Genomic DNA, 26327 nt, shown 5'->3' on the forward strand with positions numbered 1-26327 from the left:
ATGCTAATATGAAGCATCCGTGCGTTTTGGCATTTTTCGAATAGCAACCGACACAACAAATAATGTCAACTTTGGACCCTGGAAATGATATTTAACGATTTACTTTACGTCAATTTATAAAAACATTCTCAACAACATTGGATTAACTAATACAAATATTAATCCTTTGAACCGAGCTTAGTCTTATTAAGATATTAATCGAAAAATAAATAAAACTTACAAAACTAATTAACAACGAAAAAAAAAAAAAAAACCCGAAGAAAAAGGATTAACATATTTCGAGGTTCACCTAATTTCAAAGCTAAGTCGTATTTCCCTCTCATTTCATATATATATATATATATATATATATATATATATATATATATATATATATATATATTATACTCACTCACTCACACTTCGCGCATATTTGCATTACTGGTGAGAGCCTACATCTCGTTTTCCAAATCTCTACCCGTGAATCTGGCTGCATGTGCGGGGAATTACCAATACCAACTGCTTGTTCTTCTTCGAGCAGAAAGGGGGAAGACATACAAATAATAAGCATCAAAATGAAACGCGATGTTTACCATGTACAGGCGGCGACCATCGAGAATCAGGTAGGTGAAGAAAGTCTTTACGAGTTTTAATAAAGAAGAAAAAAAACATGCTTATTTAAAAGACGTCATATTTTTTTCTTTCGACAGAATCCTATTTTTAGATTGAAGAAAGCAGTCACGTGTTCATATATCATGTCAGAGTGGACCGTCCCAAACAAAATATAAACAACATTTTAGTACGTGTGTGTGTGTGTGTGAGAGAGAGAGAAAGAGAGAGAGAGAGAGAGAGAGAGAGAGAGAGAGAGAGAGAGAGAGAGAGCGCACACATCCTACGTAAAAAAAATGACGGAGAAATTATGTTTCGCAAGTGTTCACACTAATGATCACATTTATAAAGAACAATATCTAAATCAAGTTTAAAAATAATAAGTAGGATTTTTTAAAAACTTTATTGATTTAGATACGCAAAAGTGACAGAAAATATCCTCCGACAGTGTTCGCACAAATGTTCATATTTATATAAAATAATGCCCGAATTGATAGAGTTAAAAAAAAAGAACGTCTCAAACAGGAAAGTTTGAAAAGAATTAACAAATATATGTCTTATAAATATTGATACAAATATTTATATGGACTCCAGGTTTACAATATATATATATATATATATATATATATATATATATATAAAACATGTAATATATATAAGATGCAATATATATATAACATGCAATATATATATATAACATGTAATATATATATAACATGCAATATATATATAACATGTAATATATATATATAACATGCAATATATATAACGTGTAATATATATATATATAACGTGTAATATATATATATATATATAACGTGTAATATATATATATATATATATATATATATATATATATATATATATATATGACGTGTATATATATATATATATATATATATATATATATATATATATATATATATATATATATATATATATATATATATATTTGAACATATGCGGAAATCTCTCTAGATCTGTTTCGGGTTCCCATCTCAGGACGATTAAAATAATTTTTAAAAAATTTTCCTTTTGGCAGCTTAAATGTGAAAAAGATCCCCAATTGCTTTTTATTTTCGCCATTAATATTATTTTCATTGATTTTTATCTTGATGAGATGATAGCCGAAAGAGCTCTAGAAAGAGATTTTAGCTTATGTTCAAATGTATTTATAAATTTTCCACCTCCACACGTATGTCTGTGTGTGTGTATATGTGTGTGCGTATGTATGTGTGTGTGTGTGTGTGTGTATGTCCTTTATTTTTTTAACTTAAAAGTTGAAGAGTTACGAAGACGGGAGTGGTACCATTAAAACGAGCGACATTTTGTGCTTCAGAATTTATTTTTCCACATAGTCATCGCTATTATAAATTCACTTTTGCCAGGAATTCAATGACGCATCTCGGATTCTGACGTACGTGCATGACAAAGGTTGTCTTTTTAGTGTCACGCCGTCAATATCTTCAACAGAGAGATGAAACTGCCAAGTTGTTAATACATGAGTTCAAAACAATGCAATCATAACAATGCAATCTACAATCCCCTCTAATCTATTCGGACAGAATAAAAAATAGGAGGCATTACTTTTGAAACGCCACTTGTATATTATTATTATTATTATTATTATTATTATTATTATTATTATTATTATTATCGTTATTATTATTATTATTATCAATATTATTATTATTATTATTATCGTTATTATTATTATCGTTATTATTATTATTATTATTATTAATATTATTATTACTATTATCATTATTATAGTTATTATTATTATTATCATTATTATTATCATTATTATTATTATTATTATTATTATTATTATTATCATTATTATTATTATTATTATTATTATTATTATTAATAATAATATTATTATTATTATTATTAATATTATTATCATTATTATTATTATTATTATTATTATTATTATTATTAGAAAAAAATTGACTTGTTGGGTCATTCATTGATTTCAGGTTAAATTGTTTGAATCGAGGAAAAGTTCATTGCAAAACCAGTAAAATAAATTAGTCTTTTCTTTTTTCTTCTCACTATAACTATCACTTCTTTTTGTCTGTCTCTCTTCCTATTTCTTTCCTTCCAAAAAGAAGCTGGTAAACTAACAGAGAGAGAGAGAGACAGAGAGAGAAAGAAAGAGGGAGAGAGAGAGAAAGAGAGAGAGAAAGAGAGAGAGAGGGGGGGAGAGAGGGAGAGAGAGAGAGAGAGAAAGAGAATGTGAGCAAAATAGATAAAAACTGCGTAAAAGATGAGTCGCATGTTAAAACGGGCAAAAGTTATAGGCCATTGTCTTAGAATTAGTGCTTTATGCCAAATTCTCCATTGAATATGGTTAAATCTGTGCTTATTTTTGCATTAAGTATTAACCTCTATTAATCCCTATTAATTTTTATTAATCCCTAACTGCGCATTAAACGGGTACTATAATACTTAGTTCGCTGCACCTTATTATAATAAAGGTCTATACAGAATTTCAATCAGATCGACTCAGTAGTTTCCGACAAAACTTCTAGAATAAATGTAGTATTGTTGTGACTAATCCCTACTAACCCCTAACTGTTCATCGAATTGATATTATTATACTTAGTTCGCTGCATCTATAGCAAAGGTCCATACGAAATTTCAGCCAGATCGCCTCAGTAGTTTACAGATAAAAGAAGAAAGGATGGACATACAATATATATATATATATATATATATATATATATATATATATATATATATATATATATAGTGGAAATGGTAATTAATAAAAACTGAAGAAAGTGCTCAATACTGTTGTAGAGCAAATATGCGTTTAATTTTTTATTACCGTATCTTTCTGTTAAGTTACATTATTGTTTCAGCTACTCGGCCGTTTTTTTGGCCGTCTGTAGCTTCATCAGACTTTTACAGAAATGTTCGTTATTATGGGATGAAAGAGTGAAAGAGTGAAATAAAGCGCCTCCTCCCACCTTCCCCCTTATCCCTTCCTCTCTTTCTTCCGCCCTCCTCGCACCCACCCTGACCTCATTCACTCTTTCATCCCATAATAACGAACATTTCTGTAAAAGTCTGATGAAGCTACAGACGGCCAAAAAAACGGCCGGGTAGCTGAAACAATAATGTAACTTAACAGAAAGATACGGTAATAAAAAATTAAACGTATATATATATATATATATATATATATATATATATATATATATATATATATATATATATCAGCTTCATTAATGATTTTTAACCATCAAATTAATGAAAAACATTTAATCATTCAAAAGTGTTATTATCACTTATCTAATTTGTTTTTCTTATCACAGATCAATGAAAAACATCATTTCTGCAGGTAAACGTCAAAACTAGTATTAGAAAGAAGTGCGATTATTTTCTCTCATTATGTCCGCTTTCAGTTATATTACAATGTTATATATACGAGGTGCCTTAAATAAATTTCCAGACTTTTTTCATATATGCATTTTTATTGATAGTACACACATAAAACTCTAGTCATTTTTTAAGTAATCTTCTCCGGCTGCAATGCACTTGTACCGTTCCAACAACTTCTGGAAGGCTACATGGAAGTTCTCTTTTTGAAGTCTTTTTGTGTGAGTTTGTCAATGACCCTTGTAACAGCGTTCATATCCTCAATTGTCTCATAACGACAGCCTCTAAGGTTTTCCTTGAGCTTAGGGAATAACCAAAAATCACAGAGAGCAAAGTCTGGACTACACGGAGGGTGAGCACCCTTGGGACAAACCACGCAAATCTTCTGCATCTTTAGTCTCTCGCGAATAATTGTGTGTACAGTTTGACGTCAGTGTGGGCACTGACATCAAACTGTGCACTTATTGTCTCTATAGACACACAACGTTCCTTTCGATGAAATTCTTTATTTGGCCAATCAACTCTGGTGTTCTGACTTCTTTACTTCTCCCACACTTCTCATCATTCCTCACAGACTCTCTGTTTTCCTTGAATCTCTTATGCCGCTCGATTTATGCAAGATTGTTCAAAAACATTCCATACGTTTCTGTGGCATTTTTTCAAAGAATTTTATTGTATGTCGTTCTTCTAAAGTGTATTCACGTCCAGACTGCATTTTTGAAGTTCGCCAACTTTGTCAATCAGGCTTTAGTTAGGTGTATTCTAATTCCTGCTGTAGCTGTTCATTTGAACCTGAAATCATAAAAATTGTCCAGTTCTCTCATAAGATGTATAACAATAACATACTTGTCAACAGTCTACGACAATTTTAAATGCTTGTACAAAAGTCTGGAAACTTATTGAAAATATTGATGGGTACTTAATTTCCTTCAATTCATGAGCCATTTTCCAGTGGCCTAAAGGAAAGACACCTAGCCTATAAAGTCAATGGTGGCTTTGCGACTGGGTTCTAACCTTTCGACAAGCATTAATTATCACTTCCTACACTGATGATTGCTTAAGTATAAAACACTAGTGTCTGTAGGTATAACAATTTTTAATATTTATTTTAAGAATGATTACACACAAACGCACGCATAGAAGATAGATAGATAGAGAGAGAGAGAGAGAGAGAGAGAGAGAGAGAGAGAGAGAGAGAGAGAGAGAGAGAGAGAGAGAGAGAGAGAGAGAGAGAGATTCTTTTAAATTTTTGTTTTATTTATTTTTTATTTCGGTCAATGCATACATTTTCGTCTTATTTATTTATTCGCCCGAAAATAAGATTTCCCAGGAAATAAAACAATATAGAAAAATATTCAAACGATAAGAAATAATAGTTAATCATTGAAATGTCCTTTTTACAAACCCATATGCTAATTAGTTAACCTTGCGCCTTATATCTCATATAAATAAACAGTGTAGAAAAAAGATGGCGCATCTCTTGAGTAGCGTTGAATTAACTTGAAATAGGGCGTTTTAACTTCAACGTTAGTGCGAGAAATGAATCCAACTTTCGCATTTATTTATATATTTATTCTGGCATATAGATGGCCCCATTAGTTAAGAATTTATATTATTTTTATAAAGTACTAACCTTAAAATGCCATCTGTTAACATTTAAGCTCAATTGGACTATCAGTTTACAAATAAGTTATTTAAACGAAGATATTGATGCAAATTTTTCAAACAATGATTAAGTCTGAATCCCACGTCTAGGGAAAGCATTGCTTTCTGATGGGGAAAATACTATTCAAGTAAATCAATAGCTTGATAAGTGTTATTTGGACTCTACTTTGTCGAGAAAAAAAAAACGATTAAGAGATGGTATGCTGAGTTTAAATATGATCGTATAGATACAAATAATTGCTGAATGCACGTGTCGCCCAAATTGGGCAGTTGTACTATAAACAAACAAAAAGAAGTGCTCACACACTCATTTTGGTCTTACTATAAACAAACAAAAAAAAGTGCTCACACACTCATTTTGGTCATAAGACCAAAATGAGTGTGTGAGCACTTTTTTTTGTTTATTTATAGTACAACTGCCCAATTTGGGCGACACGTGCATAAAGTTGCGTGAAATAGCAGAGGAATTGGACATATCATAACACAGTGTGTTAACCATTTTACATGAATACTTAAGAAAACTTTTACATGAATACTTGTTCAAAACGAGTGCTGCGTTTGATCGCAGTCGATTAAAAACCACAACGCGTCGACGATTCAAAACTGTTCCAACGCTAGAAAATAGAGCTTTTGCACCAATATACGACAATACATTAAACATTGATCCACTACTTCACCCAGAGTAAAATCGCAGTCAGCTGAATGAACAGCAGTTAGTGAAAGCCATCCAAAGCGACCCAAAGCGCAAACATCAGCAGTCAAGGCTTTGACTTTCGTATTCTGATATGCGAAAGGTATTTTGTTTATTTATTACGTTGATAAAAGGAAAGCTATCAGTAGCAAGTATTACATAACATTATTGGTGTATTTAAAGGCAGAATTCTTTTATGCGCAAGGTATTTTGTTTATCGATTACATTGATAAAAGGAAAACTATCAGGGGTTTATATTACATAGCATTATTGGTGCGTTTGAAGGAAGAAATCGTAAAAAGCAGCAATAAACAAAGAAGAACAATGCCTTTTCATCAAGATGATGCACCTTGTAACAATTCGCTCGCAATGATGGCAAAACTACACGAATTAACATTAAAATTGCTTCTGAACTCACCCTATTCTTCTGATCTAAGCCTCGACGTCTACTGGGTGTTTATAGACCTCAAAAGAATTCTTCAGAGAAAGATATTTGGCTCCAATGAAGAAGTGAGATCAGAAATTGGGCATAGTTTTACACATATTTGTATAAAAAAGGCATCAAATTGTTAGAGAAGCTTGGAATCAGTATATCCTCCTAGAAGGGGAATACGTTAATAAAAAAAAACAAACCGATTAAGGGATGGTATGTTGATTTTAAATGTGGTTGTATAGATACAAAGTATGATGAATGCACATGTCACCCAAATTGGGCAGTTGTCCCTAAAAACATAAAAAAATGTCGAGAAACTCGTTTTAGTCGGTCGTAACTTGAAGTTATACGAAATAGCAGAGAAGTTGGAAATATCAATATTAACTATTTTACATGAATACATGCGAAAACTGTGTTCAAAGTGGGTGTCGCGTTTGATCGCAGTGGATCAAAAACCACAACGCGTCGTATTTTGACAAATATTTAAAAAAAAAATCATAAATGTTTTAGAAAATTTTGGAATCGGTGCATATTTCCGTAGAAGTGTTGACGAATAAAATGTTCCCGAAAATTGTTAGCCGCGGGACTTATTGAGTATCATGTTAATAACCCGAAATCTCTCACCAAAACAAATAAAAATGGAAAGGAGTACAGGGACCAAATGTTTTATATGAAAAAAATAAAATGGCCGCAGACATTTAATTATTGGTATTTTTTTACTGGGAGGAAATATGATACATAACTACAGGTGCAAAGAGTTTCAGGATGGTTCAAGAAAAAGAATAAAAACAATTAACAAAAATGTAACAATTTTTAATTAATCAAAAACAACAAAAAAATATAGTTGCAAACAGGAAAACATACTAAAATCACGAACAACTAATGAAAAAGTATAAGTTAAAATTTGAAATTAATGTTTTTCATATTTATTTTTAGAAATTATCTTGTTAGCGCTCTGTGAAAAACCTTTGCCCTGCTTAGGGGCTCCATGGTGTCCTGAAGTTTGGGAGACTCTGCCTTAACAAACCTAATAAAATATGTTGTCATCGTTGAACGAAAAAAAAATAAATAAAAAATAAGAGGCGAACATATGACTAATGATAACCGATCACGTGAGTTTCATCGGCTGCTTGCCCACCTATTAATTAATCTTTGTTTTCATATTTTTCCCCCATCACTTATCCAATTAATCAGTCTTGCTCAGATGATGTCGCAGTCATATGTAATCCTAGCAAACGTTGACATATTACTTTTTTAATTCTTTATTTTATTTATTTTTTTTTTTTCGGAGTGGAAGGTGTTAATCGATATTGAGTTGTGTCGCATTTAGGTGGTGATGATATTGGTGCCTTATCAACATCGATTGATTTCGACGGGTAAGCGCTTTAACGCGTTTAGTTACTCTGCCATCTTTCTGTATATATGAAACCAAATAGTGATGAACACAAGTGGATCGAATGAGATTAAGATTACGTCTTTGTTTTTTGTTTAAATCTTTGCTTTTGTTTGTTTTCGGTTGATGGTGTACGCTATTGATCGCCATTGCAGACGGGGTCACCAGATGAGTTTTATTATTATTATTATTATTATTATTATTATTATTATTATTATTATTATTATTATTATTATTATTATTGGCTCACATGGAGCTTTCACACAAGTCAACAAACGATCTGATTGGAAACCTGTGGTATTCTCTGGAAGCTGAGTGACAACAAGTCCCCCCAGACGTCCAGCTCTCTCCACCTCCTTCGATAGCATTTGCAAATGAATTTGCATCATCGCAACAGCCGCTTACCATTGATTTCTCGCTGGTAGTGACCATTGGTTTATACTGGAATTTGAGTGGCACTCAGCCTCCCCAAGGTCCCAGTTCTCTTTGCGCTTGTCCAGCCGAGGTCTTGTTGGCGCTCGCTCCTCGGTCTTTCAGTCCTTATTGACCCTTCTCGGCCCTTTGGTATCATTTTTTTTGGGGGGGGGGGGAATCATCACAAAAACATTTGACTCGTTCGGTCACACATTGATCTCAGGTTAAAATGTTTGAGTTGAGGAAAAGTTAGTTGCATCTTCTCGCTATGACTATCACTTCTTTCCCGCCAGTCTCCCTCTCTCTTTCTTTCTCCTTTCTCTCCAGGAAAGAGTCTAAGAAGCAAGAGTAATAGATGACGCCATTGCAGGTTGTCAAATAAGCTATACTTTTGCTGCAAGTAAATATAATAAGTCGGCCATCTTTATGGTTATTAGTTGCCATAAGAGTGTACCCCCCCCGTAAAAAATGATGAAAACAAAAATTATGCTCAATATGTGTTCGCACTAAAATAATGCATACTCTCTCCGAAGAGCTTATCCACATACTTGACTACAGAGCTTAAAATAGAATAAACATAAAATAAAACATAAGATATTAATTTAGTTTGCTTGAAGCATTGTTTAGTGTGTATATAAAAGTAATTTATATAAGTTAGTACAACGCATGGATGTAACGAATCGACACAAACTGAAGCAACTTAAGACATAACAGTGTGACAAACTATGCAGTTCACCTTTTATTAATGTAATAGATAAACAGCTATATGTCTGTCTGTATGTATGTCGGTCTGTTTGTTTGTCTGTCTTCATATTTTCAAACTCTGTCTCCTCCGAAACTAAAAGTCGCAGAGCGGCGCTAGGAGTCTCAAATAATTGGATTTTTACGGGCCGTTCTTTTAAGGGTCTTTATCTGGTTAAAATTGTTTTTAAGGTGTCAAAAAAAAAAAAAAAAAAAGAAAATGGGTCAAAATGAAAAACAATCGTTAAACATTTTCTACATTCATCTTAGTTTATTTTTAATTTTTAATTTTTGATCGGTTTATATGCGTGCAACGCTGATACAGTGGCAACGTCACCAGCTTTGAATGCTAGTTTCAGTTTTGATTTTAGCTGATAGCACCTAAATAATTTTTTTTATTTTTGAAATCACGACTCTACAATAATATATACGAAATCTGGAAAAATGAAAATATCACATTATTAAGCATATTTTACGACCGGGCAAAGCTCCCACCCCTCGCTAGTACAATATATATATATACATATATATATATATATATATATATATATATATATATATATATATATATATATATATATATATATAAGAGTAGGTAGTAGTTTGCTTGAAGTATTGTTCGTAAAGAAAAATATAAGCCAAAGACAATGCGGGGAAAGACCGGAATTATGAAAGTAAAGAAAGAAAAACAAACAAATGTAGACGGTATGCTTGAGTAGAGGAATAAAGGCTAGACACTCCTCTACTCAAGCATACCGTCTACATTTGTTTGTTTTTCTTTCTTTACTTTCATAATTCCGGTCTTTCCCCGCATTGTCTTTGGCTTTAAAAACAAAAAATTCTCTCTCTCTCTCTCTCTCTCTCTCTCTCTCTCTCTCTATATATATATATATATATATATATATATATATATATATATATATATATATATAAATGTATTTTTAATACTTTTAACATATATTATATTGCGAATGATGACTTCTCAGACCAAATATGACTTAGAATCTATTCTAATGCAAAATCTTTATTAATTAATGTCTATTTACCTATGTCTTCTTCTATTCTGTATTAATAAAAGGATGACGATTTTCCCTATATAAAAAGACATAATAGCTTTTCCAGCGCTAATGCCGCATAAAAAATAGAATTTTCACAGCCCGTTGTTCTATCATTATTGCTAAGCGATGACATGGAAAAAATGGCTTTACCGATGATAGATAAGTTAAAATAACGGTTTTGATTATCGGTAATTATCGGGGGTATTCTGAGATAAAACTTAATTAAGATCACTCCCAGACTTATACGCTAAAGTTTTTTTTTTTTTTTGATTTGAAAGAAAATCTGTTGAGCCATTTCGGATTCTATAAGGAACGAACTCACACACAGATAAAGTTGCTTTTATATAATTGTAGAGATAGAGATATATGCAATTACGATGGTCTACTCTTTTATGAAGAGTTACGCATTTAAACTAGATGAGAGCAAGTTTTCTCCCTTAGAAGGGAACTCAGGTCACTCGGGATTGATAGCAAATTTATTCGCATGAGCAATTAAGATATACATAAATAAAGATATGCTGAATCGACTGAATTCGTTATTTCCATTCTATTTTCTGAATGTATTGAATTTACAATCGAATTAAGTATACAACGAAGTGCCAGTATCCAATACTGTCTTCAATAATGGTTATAATTTAAACCGAGAAATCAAACAGTAACTATTTAAGATCAATATTGAATCAACTATCAGATGATGAATATTGTATTGGTTTCAAAGCAGATTCTGTTGGAAGATTAATATGTTTGTATCGAATCGATTGCTCTATTCAGCTCAATTCATTGTATTGACAAAGGATTAGCCAGAGCCATGTAAAAACAAGTCATGAAATAGGGGATGTGAATAAAATGATAACGATTTTTTTTATATACAAAAAGACATAATAGCTTTTCCAACGCTAACGCCACATAAAAAATCAGTAGAATTTTCACGGCCCGTTATTCTATCATTGTTGCTAAGCGATGACATGGAAAAATGGCTTTACCGATGATAGATAAATTAAAATAACGGTTTCTGACGTTTAGTCGAACTGTTTGAATGTCTGAAGGTTGACAACTGCTTTCCGAAGCTTGTCACAAGCACAACTACCCTATCTGACCTCCCAAAAATAAAACAAAGAAGCCTTCTAACGAATTAAATAAAATCGTCTTACGTGCAACCGTGGCGTAGTCCCTAGCTTCGGTAATGCTATTTTGAGAAGATAACGTCTTGGGTATTGTTAATAACCACACCGATATTTAATATAAACTGAGTTGTGAAAGTTATATATTAACGTAAAGAGAACAAAACGAATATCGGCCGTAACCGAGATTGAACTCACTACACGAGTTTGTAGTGTAATTCAAATGTTGTTTGTAGATGAATACTTGATGCTTCACCAGGGCTATTAACGGTGTTTTTATCGTGACGCCATCACTAGACGAGGTGCCTACCACGGCTTAAGAAAGTCCCATCTACACTTGAGAGAAGGATAGACCGCGCGAGTTGCTCAACCTGGTATTTTACCTCGCGGTAATAAAATGCATAATAAAATGGAAATAAATGAAATAATAGAAGGGTTACCAGTAAAAAAAATGCAAACTTAAAAAAAAATAAACAGAGTTTTGTAAATAAAAAATGGAGTAAACATTTTATAACAAATCCTTTTTATACAGAAAATAAGAATATAAAGTTACTTTCATCCATGAAAAGATTCTCTTATGCAAAAACATGTTTGGTGAAGAAGGTTGAGTCAGTAGCCACAAGTCAAAATCTTCACAGTGTGAATAATATTTGTGCGTCAGTTTTGTGTGTGTGTGCGTTGGTTTACCTTGTCCTTGATACTGCGTTTAAAGCGATGCATAGCAATTCGTTTGTGGCCGCCTGACTTTTGCTATGTCGATGTAATGGAGTTACGAGGTGCCTTCAATAAGTTTCCAGACTTTTTTCGTATGCGCACTTTTATTGATAGTACCCACATGAAACTCTAGCCCCCTTCAAAGTAATCTCCTTCGGCTGCAATGCACTTGTACCGTTTCAATAACTTCTTGAAAGCCCATGATATATCGCTTGTGTGAGCATGCCAATGACCCTCCTCACAGCCTTTTTTATCTTCTCAATTGTCTCATAATGACAGCCTCTAAGGTTTTCTTTCAGCTTAGGGAATAACTAACAGTCACAAGGAGCAAGGTTTGGACTATAGGGAGGGTGGGGAGCTGTCTTGATGCACATCTTGGTCAAATAGTCTGTGACAAGGATGGAGTTGTCGACTGGTGCATTTGCGCAAATCTTTCGCATCTTCAGTTTCTTGTGAATAATTGTGTGTACAGTTCCCATATTGACATCAAACTGTGCACTTATTTTCTCTATAGACACACTATTCTTGTCGATGGAATTCTTTATTTGGCCAATCAACTCTGGTGTTCTGACTTCCTTACTCCTCCCACACCTTTCATCATCCCTCACAGACTCCCTGCCTTCCTCGAATCTCTTATACAACTCAAAGTCTGACGTTCGATTCATGCAAGATGGTCCAAAAGCAGTTTGAAGCATTCCATACGTTTCTGTATCATTTTTCAAGTTTTTAACAGAAATTTATTGCATATCGTTTTCTAACGTGTCTTCAGATTGCATTATTTGGAATTCGCCACCTGTTACTACGAGAGCGTATTTCAATTTCTACTTTAGCTGTTCATTTATAAAAATTGGTCAGTCATCTCATAGGATGTATAGCAATAACATACTGAATTTTTTTTTATAAGTCTACCACAATTTTTATTGCCTGTTCAAAAAGAACCTGGAAAATCATTGAAGGCACCTCATATTTTCAATAAACGTCCAATTGTTAAATTTCCACACGGCGTCGCTTCCTCATCTTACGATAAATGGTTACGTTATTTGATTGCAAAAGAGAAGGAATTTCTCGCTTATAATCGCAGAGAAGACACGTCGCAAATTCCTCCATGATGACTCCTTCCAAAAAGCAAGATAAAGAAAACAAACGGATAATATGAAGATGACGGGCGTTGTCATAAAAAATGTTATCAACCAGCATTAAAAATCGTACTTGCAGTTGTTTTAGTGTTTTTGTCGTTTTTAAATTTACAGACGCCAATTCTTTGCATATTTACAATTTTGTTGTCATAAAAAATGCAAATAAAACATGAGAAAACGGCAAGATGCCAAAGTAGAGGACCCTCCAATCATATATTTATATTTATAGGAAATTTTTATCAGTTTGTTGATCAGTCTGCCGGTGATTCTACTGGATAAAGCCTCCCATAATATAACCTCGTCATCCTCAAAGCAGACAAAATGCGGATGGAATTCATTTATATCACTGAGTATTGTACAAATAGATCGCTTCTAATATATTTCCACCTCGATGTAAACTCACATCAATATGTCTTCATACTTCCACGATGCGTTTCACGGTTGCATTTATTTTGCATCCTATGTATACTAAATATAATCATAATCTAACTATAACCCTAACTCGGCGCATGTCTAAAAACATAAAATCAGACTTGAATAAAAAAAGAAAACGTTTTATCATTTAGTCAAGAGGATTGAATACATTTATGTTACTGAATGTTTGCATAAAATATCGCTGCTTTTATATTTCTGTTTACACGTACATTCACACAGATAACTGTCCATCACTCCGCGATGCGTTCTACAGCGGCGTTTATTCTGTACTTTGTGTATGCTAAACCTAACCCAAACCCAACCCTAACTCGATGCATAGCTAGACAGGCGTCATAAAAATAAATCAGTCATGTGCGCGCACTGCGGATGACTGAGGGACTCTCTCTCTCTCTCTCTCTCTCTCTCTCTCTCTCTCTCTATATATATATATATATATATATATATATATATATATATATATATATAATTTATTTATTAAATTGAACTGAAATACATAAGGTCCAAGTATCGAATCCTACCAACACTCAAGCTACGCTGATATGAAACTAAGGCGCGATTCTCGGCCTACGGGCCGAGAGCGTTCAGAAAGCAATAAACGCTTGGTTAATGTCGGTTTTCACCGTCATATCAAACAATTGCTTTCATTTGGACACACTCCCCTAATAAAGGGGGATTTGGTTTTCCCCAACACGTTGGGGAAACAAAACCAGACGAAGTTGGGTAAAAAACAAACCCAAAAGAACCATCCCGCAGTTAAAATTAAGTCCGGAGATATTAAGTTCGCCGCGCACCTGCCACGTGTGCGTTTCATTTCCTGCGGCGTGATGTTTGACCTCATTAAACACGCACCTGTCACATAACTTTTTAATGATTTTATTTCTCACTTCTCTGCCATCGTTGCGTGGCGGGAACTCATCAGTCTATTAACCTCAAAGGGTTCAGGTTCGAGCCTAACTACCTACCAAAACTATTTTATTTTTACACATCCAAACACCGGGGCAACGCCGGGTACCCCGCTAGTATATATATAAAAGAAATAAATAGACGATATAAAACTATATACTAATTACAATAGAAAAATACGAGCATGAAATGTAATTTGGTTTAGCTTAAACATGAAAAAGTAAAGGACTAGTCGTTAAAACTGAAAAGAATAAGGACGAGATAGTCTAGTAAAAAATATAACAACTTTATAACTTAAAACATTGCAACATTCAGAAAGGATTATATAATGTTATAAATTGAATTAAAAAAAATTTCTATATATATATAAGCTCCAAATAAATTTGTTGAGTTTTGTATTATCCTGATAAGTCTCCTCTTAAAAATGTTATCTTATTCTCTTCCTTTAACTCCCCAATATATATATATATATATATATATATATATATATATATATATATATATATATATATATATATATATATATATATATATATACTAGCAGTTCAGCCCGACTTTGCTCGGGCGCTATTTACTATTCATAAGTTTATGTGCATATATATATATATATATATATATATATATATATATATATATATATATATATATATATATTAAAAAGTTTGATTTATGTTCAGGTAACCTACATCTAAAATTTCATATGTTTAGATACAAAATTGGCGGAGGAGTTTGGTAAAGTCTGCAAAGGTCAACTCTTTTAACTTTGACTTCTTGGAAGCCAAAATTTCGCCCCAAAACTGATTCAAAAGCTTGCTGCTTGTCTGAATAGTCTTTATGTAAAATTTGAACTGTTTAGACCCCAAATTGGCTGAATAGTTTGTTAGAGATCGCAAAGGTCAAATCTTTTGAATTTTGACCTCTTGGCAGCCAAATTTTCGTCCAAAAACCGATTAAAAGGCTCGCCCCATGTCTAAATATACTTTATTTAAAATTTCAAATGTTCAGATCAAAAATTGGCTGAATAATTTTGTAGAGACCGCAGAGGTAATTTAAAAAAAAAACTTTGACCCAAATTTTGACCCCTTAACATTTATTGTTTTAGGCTCAAATCAAATTAAAAAGTTTGATCCATGCCCACGTAACCTACATCTAAAATTTCAAATGTTACCCAAAACTGGCGGAGGAGTTTTGTAGAGTTTTCAAAGGTTAAATCGTTGAACTTTGACTCATTAACAGCAAAATTTCTGTCCGAAAACCGAGTATTTTCCCAAATCTCATTGCCCCTTGTGTCAAATCTCGAGTCTATAGACTGAAAATTAACAGAATAGTTTGGTATAGAAATGTACACACACAGACACACACAGAGAAAATTTCACTTTTATAGATATATAGATATATGTATATATATATACTAGTAGGCCGCCCGGCATTGACAGGTCGTAAAATATGCTTAAATATGATATTTTGATTAATGCACATTTCGTATTTATTATTATATTATATTGGACCTAATATATAGTAATCATTAAAAAAAAAAAAAAAAAATACACCACCACCGAGAATCGCAACCAAAACGTTTAGCTTACGATTTACTTTTTCCTTTGACGTTAATGTCTAAGCTATGAAGACATGCTTGCTGCAAGGCTAAAAATTAAAATATTAACTAATAGCTATTACGTTAAACCCTAATCAATTTTCAAATAGCATTTTAGTCGGTTTGTCACACTTTGCGTTCAAATAACGTTTTCGTCGATCTGTCCCTATTATATTTGAAATAGAATGTTCAGAAACGTCCACGCACTTCTGTATGACAAGAAAAACACGCGAAATTACAAATAAAAGTATAAAAAAAACCCTGGAAAGTTCGCCTATTAAGCTCACTAGAAAGAATGGTTGGATCATTCTATCGCTCTAGAAATTACCTTACTCCTAACGCAATCCTCTATCTTTATAACACGCATTCAAGTCCTAAGATGAATTCGTGTTGCCGCACCTGCTGTGTAGAATACTCTTTCCTCTTTTTACGGAGTATGAAACTGACTTTGATATTCTCTTTCCAGCCTCTTTTTAAAAAATAGACGTTACTAGTCTTTCTCTACTCTATCGTTATTTTCACTCGACTAAGCTCAAATCTTTTCATGAGCATTATTTATTTCCCGAATTACCCATTTGTGGAACACACTACTACCAGACTGCTTACCAGCTGACTACAGCATGATCATTTTCAAGTTCAACGTGACAAAAAATCTTGTTCAACTCTAAAGTAATCAAATTCTGCCGACATGTCTCTACGAAACTAATTTCGATCTGACTGCTCAGGCATTTGTTTTGTAAGACCGGAGGGTACTATTTCTTGTACGCTGGCCTTTCTACCGCTACATTCTAACCTTACGTCATATTTTTCCCTGATGGGAGAGAAGTAAATACCTGTGTTTTCAATAATAAAATCTTCATTAAACTTGAGTTTTTTATCGTTCTTGTCTGACACCGCCACTTCTCTTCATCATCGCTGTTTCGTCTAATGATTGCTATACAGATGAAGCATCTTTTCATGCAGAAAACGACACGAGGAGACTGTGCTGAGGGGTTCTTAAAGGTTTTATTTTAAAGAGAATTGATTCGGGAGAGAGAGGCTAAGTTTCTCTTAACTGATTATTTTGTTAATTTCTTCTAAAATGGATGACATGCAGACAGATACTAGGTCGGTGTAACATTTCACACTTAGCAATTATCAAAGTTTTCTTTCTACATTATTGCCCAACTATCTCACGTAACCGATGGAAAACTCGCATTATTCAATATCTCCTGTTCGGCTTCTAGCGACAGACTGATTTAAAAACCTTTGTTTTCTCTCAGCTCGAAAAATTTGACGTCATTCGTCCTTTCGACTCATATCTTGGTTTTGTCTAATTTATCTCACCTCTGTTTTGTCTTGACCTTGCATGTCAGCCATCTTTGATTCAACCCTAAGAATGATTCTGTTTGCAGATTTGTGTCGTCATGATATGCACTCAATGAACCTATGTGAAATCCCATACTAGCTGACCTAATCGCCATTGACACACGGTCTTTAATATGTGATACTCGTGTATTTTATCCTTTTGATTTTTCATTTTTTTCTTCAATCTATCATAAATAAACAATAAAAACTAATAATAAAATAAATAAAACTAATCTGTAAATACAGATTTCCCAATCAGAAAAAAAGATACAAAACGCAAGAAACGTATCGGGAATAAAAAAATAAAACAACAAACCTATTCATATATCTATAAAAGTGAACGTGTCTGTGTGTGTATCTGTGTGTCTGTGTGTGTTCTGTGTATATTTTCCTACGTAATAACTCTGTCAATTTAAAGTCTACAGACTCGAAATTTGATATACAGGGTACTGAGATTTGGGAAAATCTGTGATTGGTTTTCGGCCAGAAATTTGACTGTTAAGGCGTCAAAGTTCGACGATTTGACCTTTGAGAAGTCTACCAAACTCCTCCGCCAATTTTGGGTATAAACACTTGAAATTTTAGATATAGGTTCCTTGGACATGGATCTAACTTAATAACTTGATTTGAGCCCAAAACAATAAATGTTAAGGGGTCATAATAGGGGTCAAAGTTAAAAAAACTGACCGCTTTTGTTTTGCTCAACATACACCTCCAAACGCCTAGGCAACGTCGGGCTGAAATGCTAGTATAATATAGAAGTGAAATATACTGCTGTAGAAAAAGAGGACAAAAATCGAGTTATTTTTGTATTGAAAAATTTGGTAAATAATAGTAAGTTTAGTCCCAATATATGCACAGCAATCTAATATGTGTAACCGTGTTCCATAATATATTTCGAGATAAGACTTCTTTATCAAGTCGTGTTTTCAAATCGCCACAAACTCGCATTGAAACTATTTAGTTGATAGCTGTCGGCTTTCACCATTGACCAACGGATGACGGATAAATAATCTCTACAATGTCTTTATATAAATAAAACATTAACCTCCATATAGTGCCCTATTTGTTTATTTATAAATAAAAAGCGTCGCATTACGCTAAACCGTATCATGCTATATCATTTAACCACAGCACGCAACCCTAGAAGGAGGTATATATATATATATATATATATATATATATATATATATATATATATATATATATATATATATATATACGTTTTACTTTTTTATTACCGTATCTTTCTGTTAAGTTACATTATTGTTTCAGCTACCCGGCCGTTTTTTTGGCCGTCATATTTGCTCTACAATAGTATTGAGCACTTTCTTCAGTTTTTATTATTGTTTCAACTACCCGGCCGTTTTTTTTGGCCGTCATATTTGCTCTACAACAGTATTGAGCACTTTCTTCAGTTTTTATTAATTACCATTTTCACTATATATATATATATATATATATATATATATATATATATATATATATATATATATATGTATATATACGCCATACGACCATACGACATCGCAACATTTCTGTAAAGAAATCTTTTCAAAGTCAATATTGATCGTATAGAAAACTTATGCAATATCGGCATGATATGACCCAACAATATTTATCAATCCGTACCCCTCATCAAAACCAACAATAACAACAAACGTCGATAAAATAATCTCGACCAACTAAATACACACCGCCGAAGTTAACTAACAGATAATTCCTAAGCAATATACACGTACGATTCAGTTGTAAAATTACTCCACGAAGGCTAATATGCCGTAAAACCCAACTACCGATTTATCAAAGTGAAAATGTTTTCTTTTTTATAGTTTTTTTTTAAAATTATTATCTGACTTTATTCAATTAAAGATTACCTGGTTTCAATGTCTTTGATAAACCGATTTTGTCGATAATATTGGATTAAAAAAAATTTTCTATGAAAGGAATATTCAAAAAATAAATTTCTACGGCAGTTGGATTTTGTTCATCTTCGCTTTTATTTTTAATTAGGTTAAAAATCTTTAAATCGATTTTTTTCGTTTTATAAAAGATTTTAATACACAAGATTCCTGAAGCGAATTAGAAAAAAACAGACCAAAATTCTGAAGGAAATAAAATTCTTCTTCTTCTTCTTCTTCTTCTTCTTCTTCTTCTTCTCATTCTTCTTCTTCTTCTCCTTCTTCTTCTTCTTCTTCTTCTTCTTCTTCTTCTTCTTCTTCTTCTTCTTCTTCTTCTTCTGATGGGGGAGTAAATAATGGCTTCTATTTATTTTTCTGTAAAAAGATTTGAAATTCTATTTAGTTTTGTGTGCATTATTGATAGTGGCTGTAACTAGACGAGTATTTGTTGTGAAAGTTTTAAAGGAAGGAACAATAGACTGAAGCCCAATCGAGCATCTGCTACAAGATATCTTTGTCTAATAAAGTCACATATGTTAAATTAAAAAGCATAATATTTTTAAGTGAAATTTCTCAGGAAATAACATAGTAAATAATAATAATAATAATAATAATAGTATGGATAGATTATAAAAAGGCGTTCGACAGGATCCCCCAAGCTTGGATAATAGAATGCTTAAAAATGTATAAAATACCAAGCAGGATCATCAACGTGATAGGAAATGCAATGACAACATGGAGACTGGAATTGACAGCAGATGGACAATACATAACAGAAATCAACATACAAAGAGGCATCTTCCAAGGAAATTCACTATCACTGTTACTGTTCATCATAGCCATGATGCCCCTAAACAATATATTGAGAAAGTACCAAGCTGGATACGTTCTCTAATACAGAAGAAAAAATGACCCACCTAATGTACATGAACGACCTGAAACTTTTTGCAAGAACCGAAAATAAACTAGAGACACTAATAAACACTACCAGGAGTTTTAAGCCAGGATATCCAAATGGAGTTTGGAATGGAAAAGTGGGCACTACTAGTGTAGTTCTAAGAAAGAAGCTTTGTTCATGGAATCCACGTTTTGATTTAGGCACATATAAAGAGTGGGGGAAAGTTTTCACAGTGGATTCAGCTAGACGGGTGTTTTTCGTGAAAAATTGGCGAGGGGGGGGGACCAGAGATTGGAGTTCAGACGAGCACTTGCCATGGAAATAACGATAAAACAAGGATAGGTTCGCAACGTCTCTTCTGTGGGAGAGAGGTTGTAGGGTAGAGAAAAAGGCATCCCCCACTAAGCCACGAAGTCTATGTTGTACTCTGTCAAGGCAGGATAGGCTGTTTTTAGCAGCTCCTGCCCAGATATGGCAACAGTATTCCATCCTTGGACGTACTTGGCTTTTATATAGATAGAGAATTGCATCAGTAGTGAGATATCTTCTGGAGCGGTTGAAGGATCCCACCATCTTTCCAGCGATCTTGGCAACAAACTTGATGTACGTGTTCCATTTCAGATCAGGAGTAAAGGTCAAACCCAGAAGCTTGTCAAAACACGGGGCCTCTCCCAGACGAGAGCCATCCATCCCAATTGATGCCAGATGGGGATCAGATCAGAGCGTTGATGATGTAAGGATAGGAGTTTGGTTTTAGATGCATTAAAGGTAACCAGCCACGTCTTCCCCCACTGAACCACGCGCTCGAGATCAGAGGAGAGAGAATCAGAGAGCACTTTGTCATTTACAGCCTTTGATGTGTTGCCGTAGATGGTCGTGTCATCAGCATAGATGTCAACGAATGATTTAAGTATGTGTTTAGGGAGGTCATTGATGTAGATCAGGAAGAGAGTTGGGCCCAGGATTGACCCCTGAGGGACTCCAGCATTAATACAGCAGGTCTCCGATTTTTGTCCATCGACCACTACTCTTATGAGCCTATCGGAGAGAAATGATTTAATGATTGAGAAAACATTTCCAGTTATACCGTAGCTGGAAATCTTGTGAAGTAGAGATTTAAAAGATTGCGTCTAAGAGACTACCGGCATGAAAAGTAATGTTGAATATATATATATATATATATATATATATATATATATATATATATATAGATAGATAGATAGATAGATAGATGGTGTCTAAAAATAAGAGCGATTGTGTTGGTTGTTATCTTTGGATAGATTCCGGTTGCAAATTTTAAACCAAGGCTGAGGGCTTTTGTCTCGGTATTTGATAGTGGTCGGTTTGTAAGTTTTGTATGAGTTTTGGTCGTCTGATGAAACTCCATTTGCTGTTGAAGATTAGATTGGATAGTTTTCTGTTAAGTTTTCTATTGTGGGTGGAGTTGAAAGATATAATCCGTCCTTTAATTTTAAAGGCTGTATTCTTAGAGATAGAGTGGTTCATAATAAATAATTATTAAAGAGAACAATTTAGACACAGGTTAAACTCGAAATATATATATATATATATTTAAAAAAAAATCCATTCATAATTTCACTTCATTTTATTGTTTTTTATTTTACTTATTTACTGTATTTTATTTTATCAGTGTCTATTTTTAGACCCCATTTTATCACCTCCTATTCTTATTTTTAGACGCCATCTACAGTTACTACGCTATTTTATCTCAATTCAATTATCTTTAATTTTTAAAAAAACCCTTCGTAATCTCGTTTCATTTTATTTACTTGATCTACCACGGTTATATTTCCAGACGCAATCTTTTAAATCTCTACGATATTTTAACTGTTAGACGTAACCCACTACGCTAGTTTACTCTAATTTATTTTCTCTCACCATAAAATGCATATATGTATATAAACATCTAATTCACATAAGGAAAACACGCTGCTCTCCCCCATCATCATAAATAGCCCAAATCTTCCGACTCTCTCGTCAATTACCATCCCTCTTGAAAAAGCCTGCATAAATCGGGCGAAACGTTGACCTCCATTTTATTTCATATCGTCGGATTTAATCCAGCTAAACAATCATTCATTTATATATATATATATATATATATATATATATATATATATATATATATATATATATATATATATATATTCAACATTACTTTTCATGCCGGTAGTCTCTTAAATGGCTTGTTGATGATGCATTTAATCATAGTCTTTACAATCACTTTGTATACCATTCAGCATGTTTTTCCCCTTCAGATGGCGCGTGGCGTTTGTTAACGCAAATCCAACGTAAACAAGATGGCGACCAGTAATCCATTTTAAGGCCGGTGTTTACAAGTCATGATTCTGTTTCTTCAATCATTCATTCTAAAACTGATTCTTATCCCCTTATCAACTTAATCCTCTGATTATTGCGGTATTAGACGGATTAAATGTTTGATTGGTTTCTTAAGTAAAAAACAGATTTTTTCCTTTTGTATCTATTCTACTAGACCTCATACATCCGAGTTCCTCCCTCCACCCCTTAAATAGAACTATTGTAAGCAAATACTCAACTGCTACTAGCTTTTAAAGCATTGATAATTAGTTGAAAAGAATTAAGTTTACATTGTTTTATCAAGTGTTGGATAACAGTGTAAGGGTCGGAACAATATCGACACTTGTTTGTCTAGCCGCACTGAAGCGCTGTGATACAGCGAAACAGTCTATCTGTGGATGAGTATATATATATATATATATATATATATATATATATATATATATACACACACACACAGATCCATTTGCTTGGATATGAAACTGGCGGTACCGATGTTGTTCTGATCTTCTGTAACACACACACACACACACACACACACACACACACACACACACACACACACACACAGTCTTTACAAAGTTACATAGACGACAGCAATTCATACAAGAATGGAAAAAGAGCAAATCACAAAATGACTAGAACCGATTTTTAGACAAATAAAATAGAATGCTCTTTTTCTTATGTGTTGACGTGTAATCTCACTTTCTCGCCGTAAGCAGCTGATAAATAATGCAATGTAATTGTTACATCTGCTCCTTTTCTTTTTTGTTTTTAATAATGGAATTTCTTTACCGATTTTCATTTTTTTATGTGTCTATTTGAAGAAGACAACATGAGTTGCTCAAAATTACCTACCTCGCAACAACAGAGAAAGACTAAATTAATATATATATATATATATATATATATATATATATATATATATATATATATATATATATATATATATATATATTAGTGGCCTGGTAAGGCCTCGGAGGAGACAACCAATCAGTGGTCTGGCTAAGCCACAGAGGCGACAACCAAGCAAAAGAAAAAAAAACAAAAAACAAGCAAAATTTATCACAAAACAACAAAACCGAAGCTAACTTGCCAGGACACTATATTTACAAATGCAGGCAAATTTACGCATATTTTATTGGTTTAAAAATATAGTTTTTTTTAATACCGTTTGTCATAAAATTTTAACGAGAGATTACAATCTTCGAATATATATATATATATATATATATATATATATATATATATATATATATATATATATATATATATATATATATATATATATACCACTGTTTTGGCAATTTTATAACTTCTAAATCTCAGCGACTATTGATCAGAATTTAACAAATAAATGTTCGTTGAAAAGGTAATCATCTGACTTGTATTGGGGGCTATGTAACATTTTCCCTTAAGGGGTCATCCATCATCCAGAACCTATTCTTGGCATCTTTTTATAGCCATAAAATATTTCAAGCATAGTCATTTGTTTTCCTAGTTTTGCATATAAATTAAATTTCAAAATATCTAATATTTCCCTCAAACCTCTGGCCTTGATAGAGGGGGGAGACTAAAATTTGCTGCTATTGTTTCAAATGATCTGAATAAACAGCAAGGGGAGACTTGATTCCAAATATTTCTCATATGTTATATCTTCCCTCTTTGATTTTTTTATACATAAAGTAAATTCCACAGTGTATAAGGATTATTTGATGCTGGAGATATCTATAATCGTACCCTATTTCCAAAAGAGGGGAGATATAACACATGAGAAATATTTTGAATCAAGTCTCCTGTTGCTGTTATTTCGCATCATTTGAAACCATAGCAGCAAGTTTTAATCCCCCCTCCATTGAGGCGACATGTTTTGGGGAATATATATATATATATATATATATATATATATATGTATATATATATATATAGTCTTTGATATATATATATATATATAGTCTTTGATATATATATATATATATATATATATATATATATATATATATATATATATAGTCTTATTTGTAGTATTCCGAATTTTACTGGGTTTATATAATTCAGTAATCGTTCACATACCAATAAATTTTAAGCCAAAACGAGATTACTTAAACTGTAAGCTACAAAATTACCATATTTCATAATTGAGCATTCATATATTGTTTAAGAAAAACAAGACTTCAAAGAATGGGTTGATAGCAACAAATAGTGTATTTCATCGTTAGTTACAATTCTTTCAAGACTATTCGGACTAATCCAAACATTATGTCGTTTGAAAATTTTCCCAAGAACAGCGTTTCTTCAGATTATTGAAAAAAAAAAAACAACACTTTAACAATGAAACATTATGGAAACCATTTCCCTTATAAGGAAAAGAAAACAAGCGAAAATATTTTTCCTATATCGCATCCTTGCAAAGTATTTTTAAAAAGTTTATATATTTACCTATTTTCGTATCTCCATTTAAAAAAAAATTCAAACCAAATATCATACAACGTTACCACTAATTACCTATGTCCATTTCATATGTTTTATAAATACTATGCTTTGATTTCTTAAATTAATTTTTTTATTTATTTCTTTAATTTAAACAGCTTGAGTTACTTCCCTTTCATCGTTATGACTACATTTTAGGATTTTGGTAGCTTACAATTTAAACTAAACCTTCAAAATTTCGAACTTACAGCGTTATCTCCCTTTCTATATCTAAAATATCCGGTAATCGTAAATCTTCATAGGAAAGAACTAATCGGGAATCGAAAAAATCGGAACTTTTTGTGGTAGCGGAATCGGAAAAAAATTTCTGTCTATTTTCCGATGCCAAAAGACAATTGGCTTTTTTCTTTGATTTTCTATAAAGAAAAATATTCTCCCGCTAATAGTAATAATAAAATAATGAATATATATTAATTTTACAACTAAAACAGAATGTCCAGAAACTAGTCCGTAAAAAAGAAATATATATATATATATATATATATATATATATATATATATATATATATATATATATATATATATATATATACTAGCATGGGTACTTGGCGTTGCCTGGGTCGACATAAAGTTCCGTTTTGAACATATCTACTATACTAAGAATATTAATCAGTTTCATCGTGGGTAACATCGATACCCCCACCACGCACACAACAATTTAAGAAATAAAAGAACAGATGAAAACATGTAAATGTAATCGCCCCAGAAAAGAAAGTACCTGATACCTTCTTCAACAGGTGGGATTCTAACAATAGTAAAAAGCATTTATTTATGGGCGTCCGAAATGGCTACCCTTAAAAATATGCGAAGGGAATGCGGTATTATATCGGTGCACACTTACACATTTCCTTTAACCTATCTCCTCCTTCTTTGCCGTCGATGGCCGTTCAACAGTCGACCAAAGTAAAAGATTCATAAGGAAATATCCTTATCTCGAGAAAGTTCTTCCACCGACAATGAACAGCCGTAAAATAAAATAAAATAAAAATATTAAATTTTCTTGAAAACAAAAAAAAACTAGATTTTTTCCTGTAAGTTTTAAGGTCGTATTGGCTGTAACGAAGATAATAAC

At 32.6% G+C, this 26327-nt stretch overlaps 1 protein-coding gene across 1 annotated transcript in view; it reads left to right on the top strand.

The window, feature by feature from the left end:
* Window positions 1-403: 403 nt before the first annotated feature.
* Window positions 404-26327, top strand: part of LOC145292888 (DNA damage-regulated autophagy modulator protein 2-like) — a 541025-nt gene continuing 515101 nt past the window's right edge. The window contains exon 1 of the mRNA XM_080139018.1: window positions 404-602. Within this exon, the coding sequence (XP_079995144.1) occupies window positions 474-602 (129 nt within the window). The 5' untranslated portion in view covers window positions 404-473. The remainder of the gene's footprint in view (window positions 603-26327) is intronic.

Source organism: Euprymna scolopes, chromosome 14, assembly GCF_053919585.1.
Source record: "Euprymna scolopes isolate OS-2025 chromosome 14, ASM5391958v1, whole genome shotgun sequence".
NCBI classification, from domain to species: Eukaryota; Metazoa; Mollusca; class Cephalopoda; order Sepiida; family Sepiolidae; genus Euprymna; species Euprymna scolopes.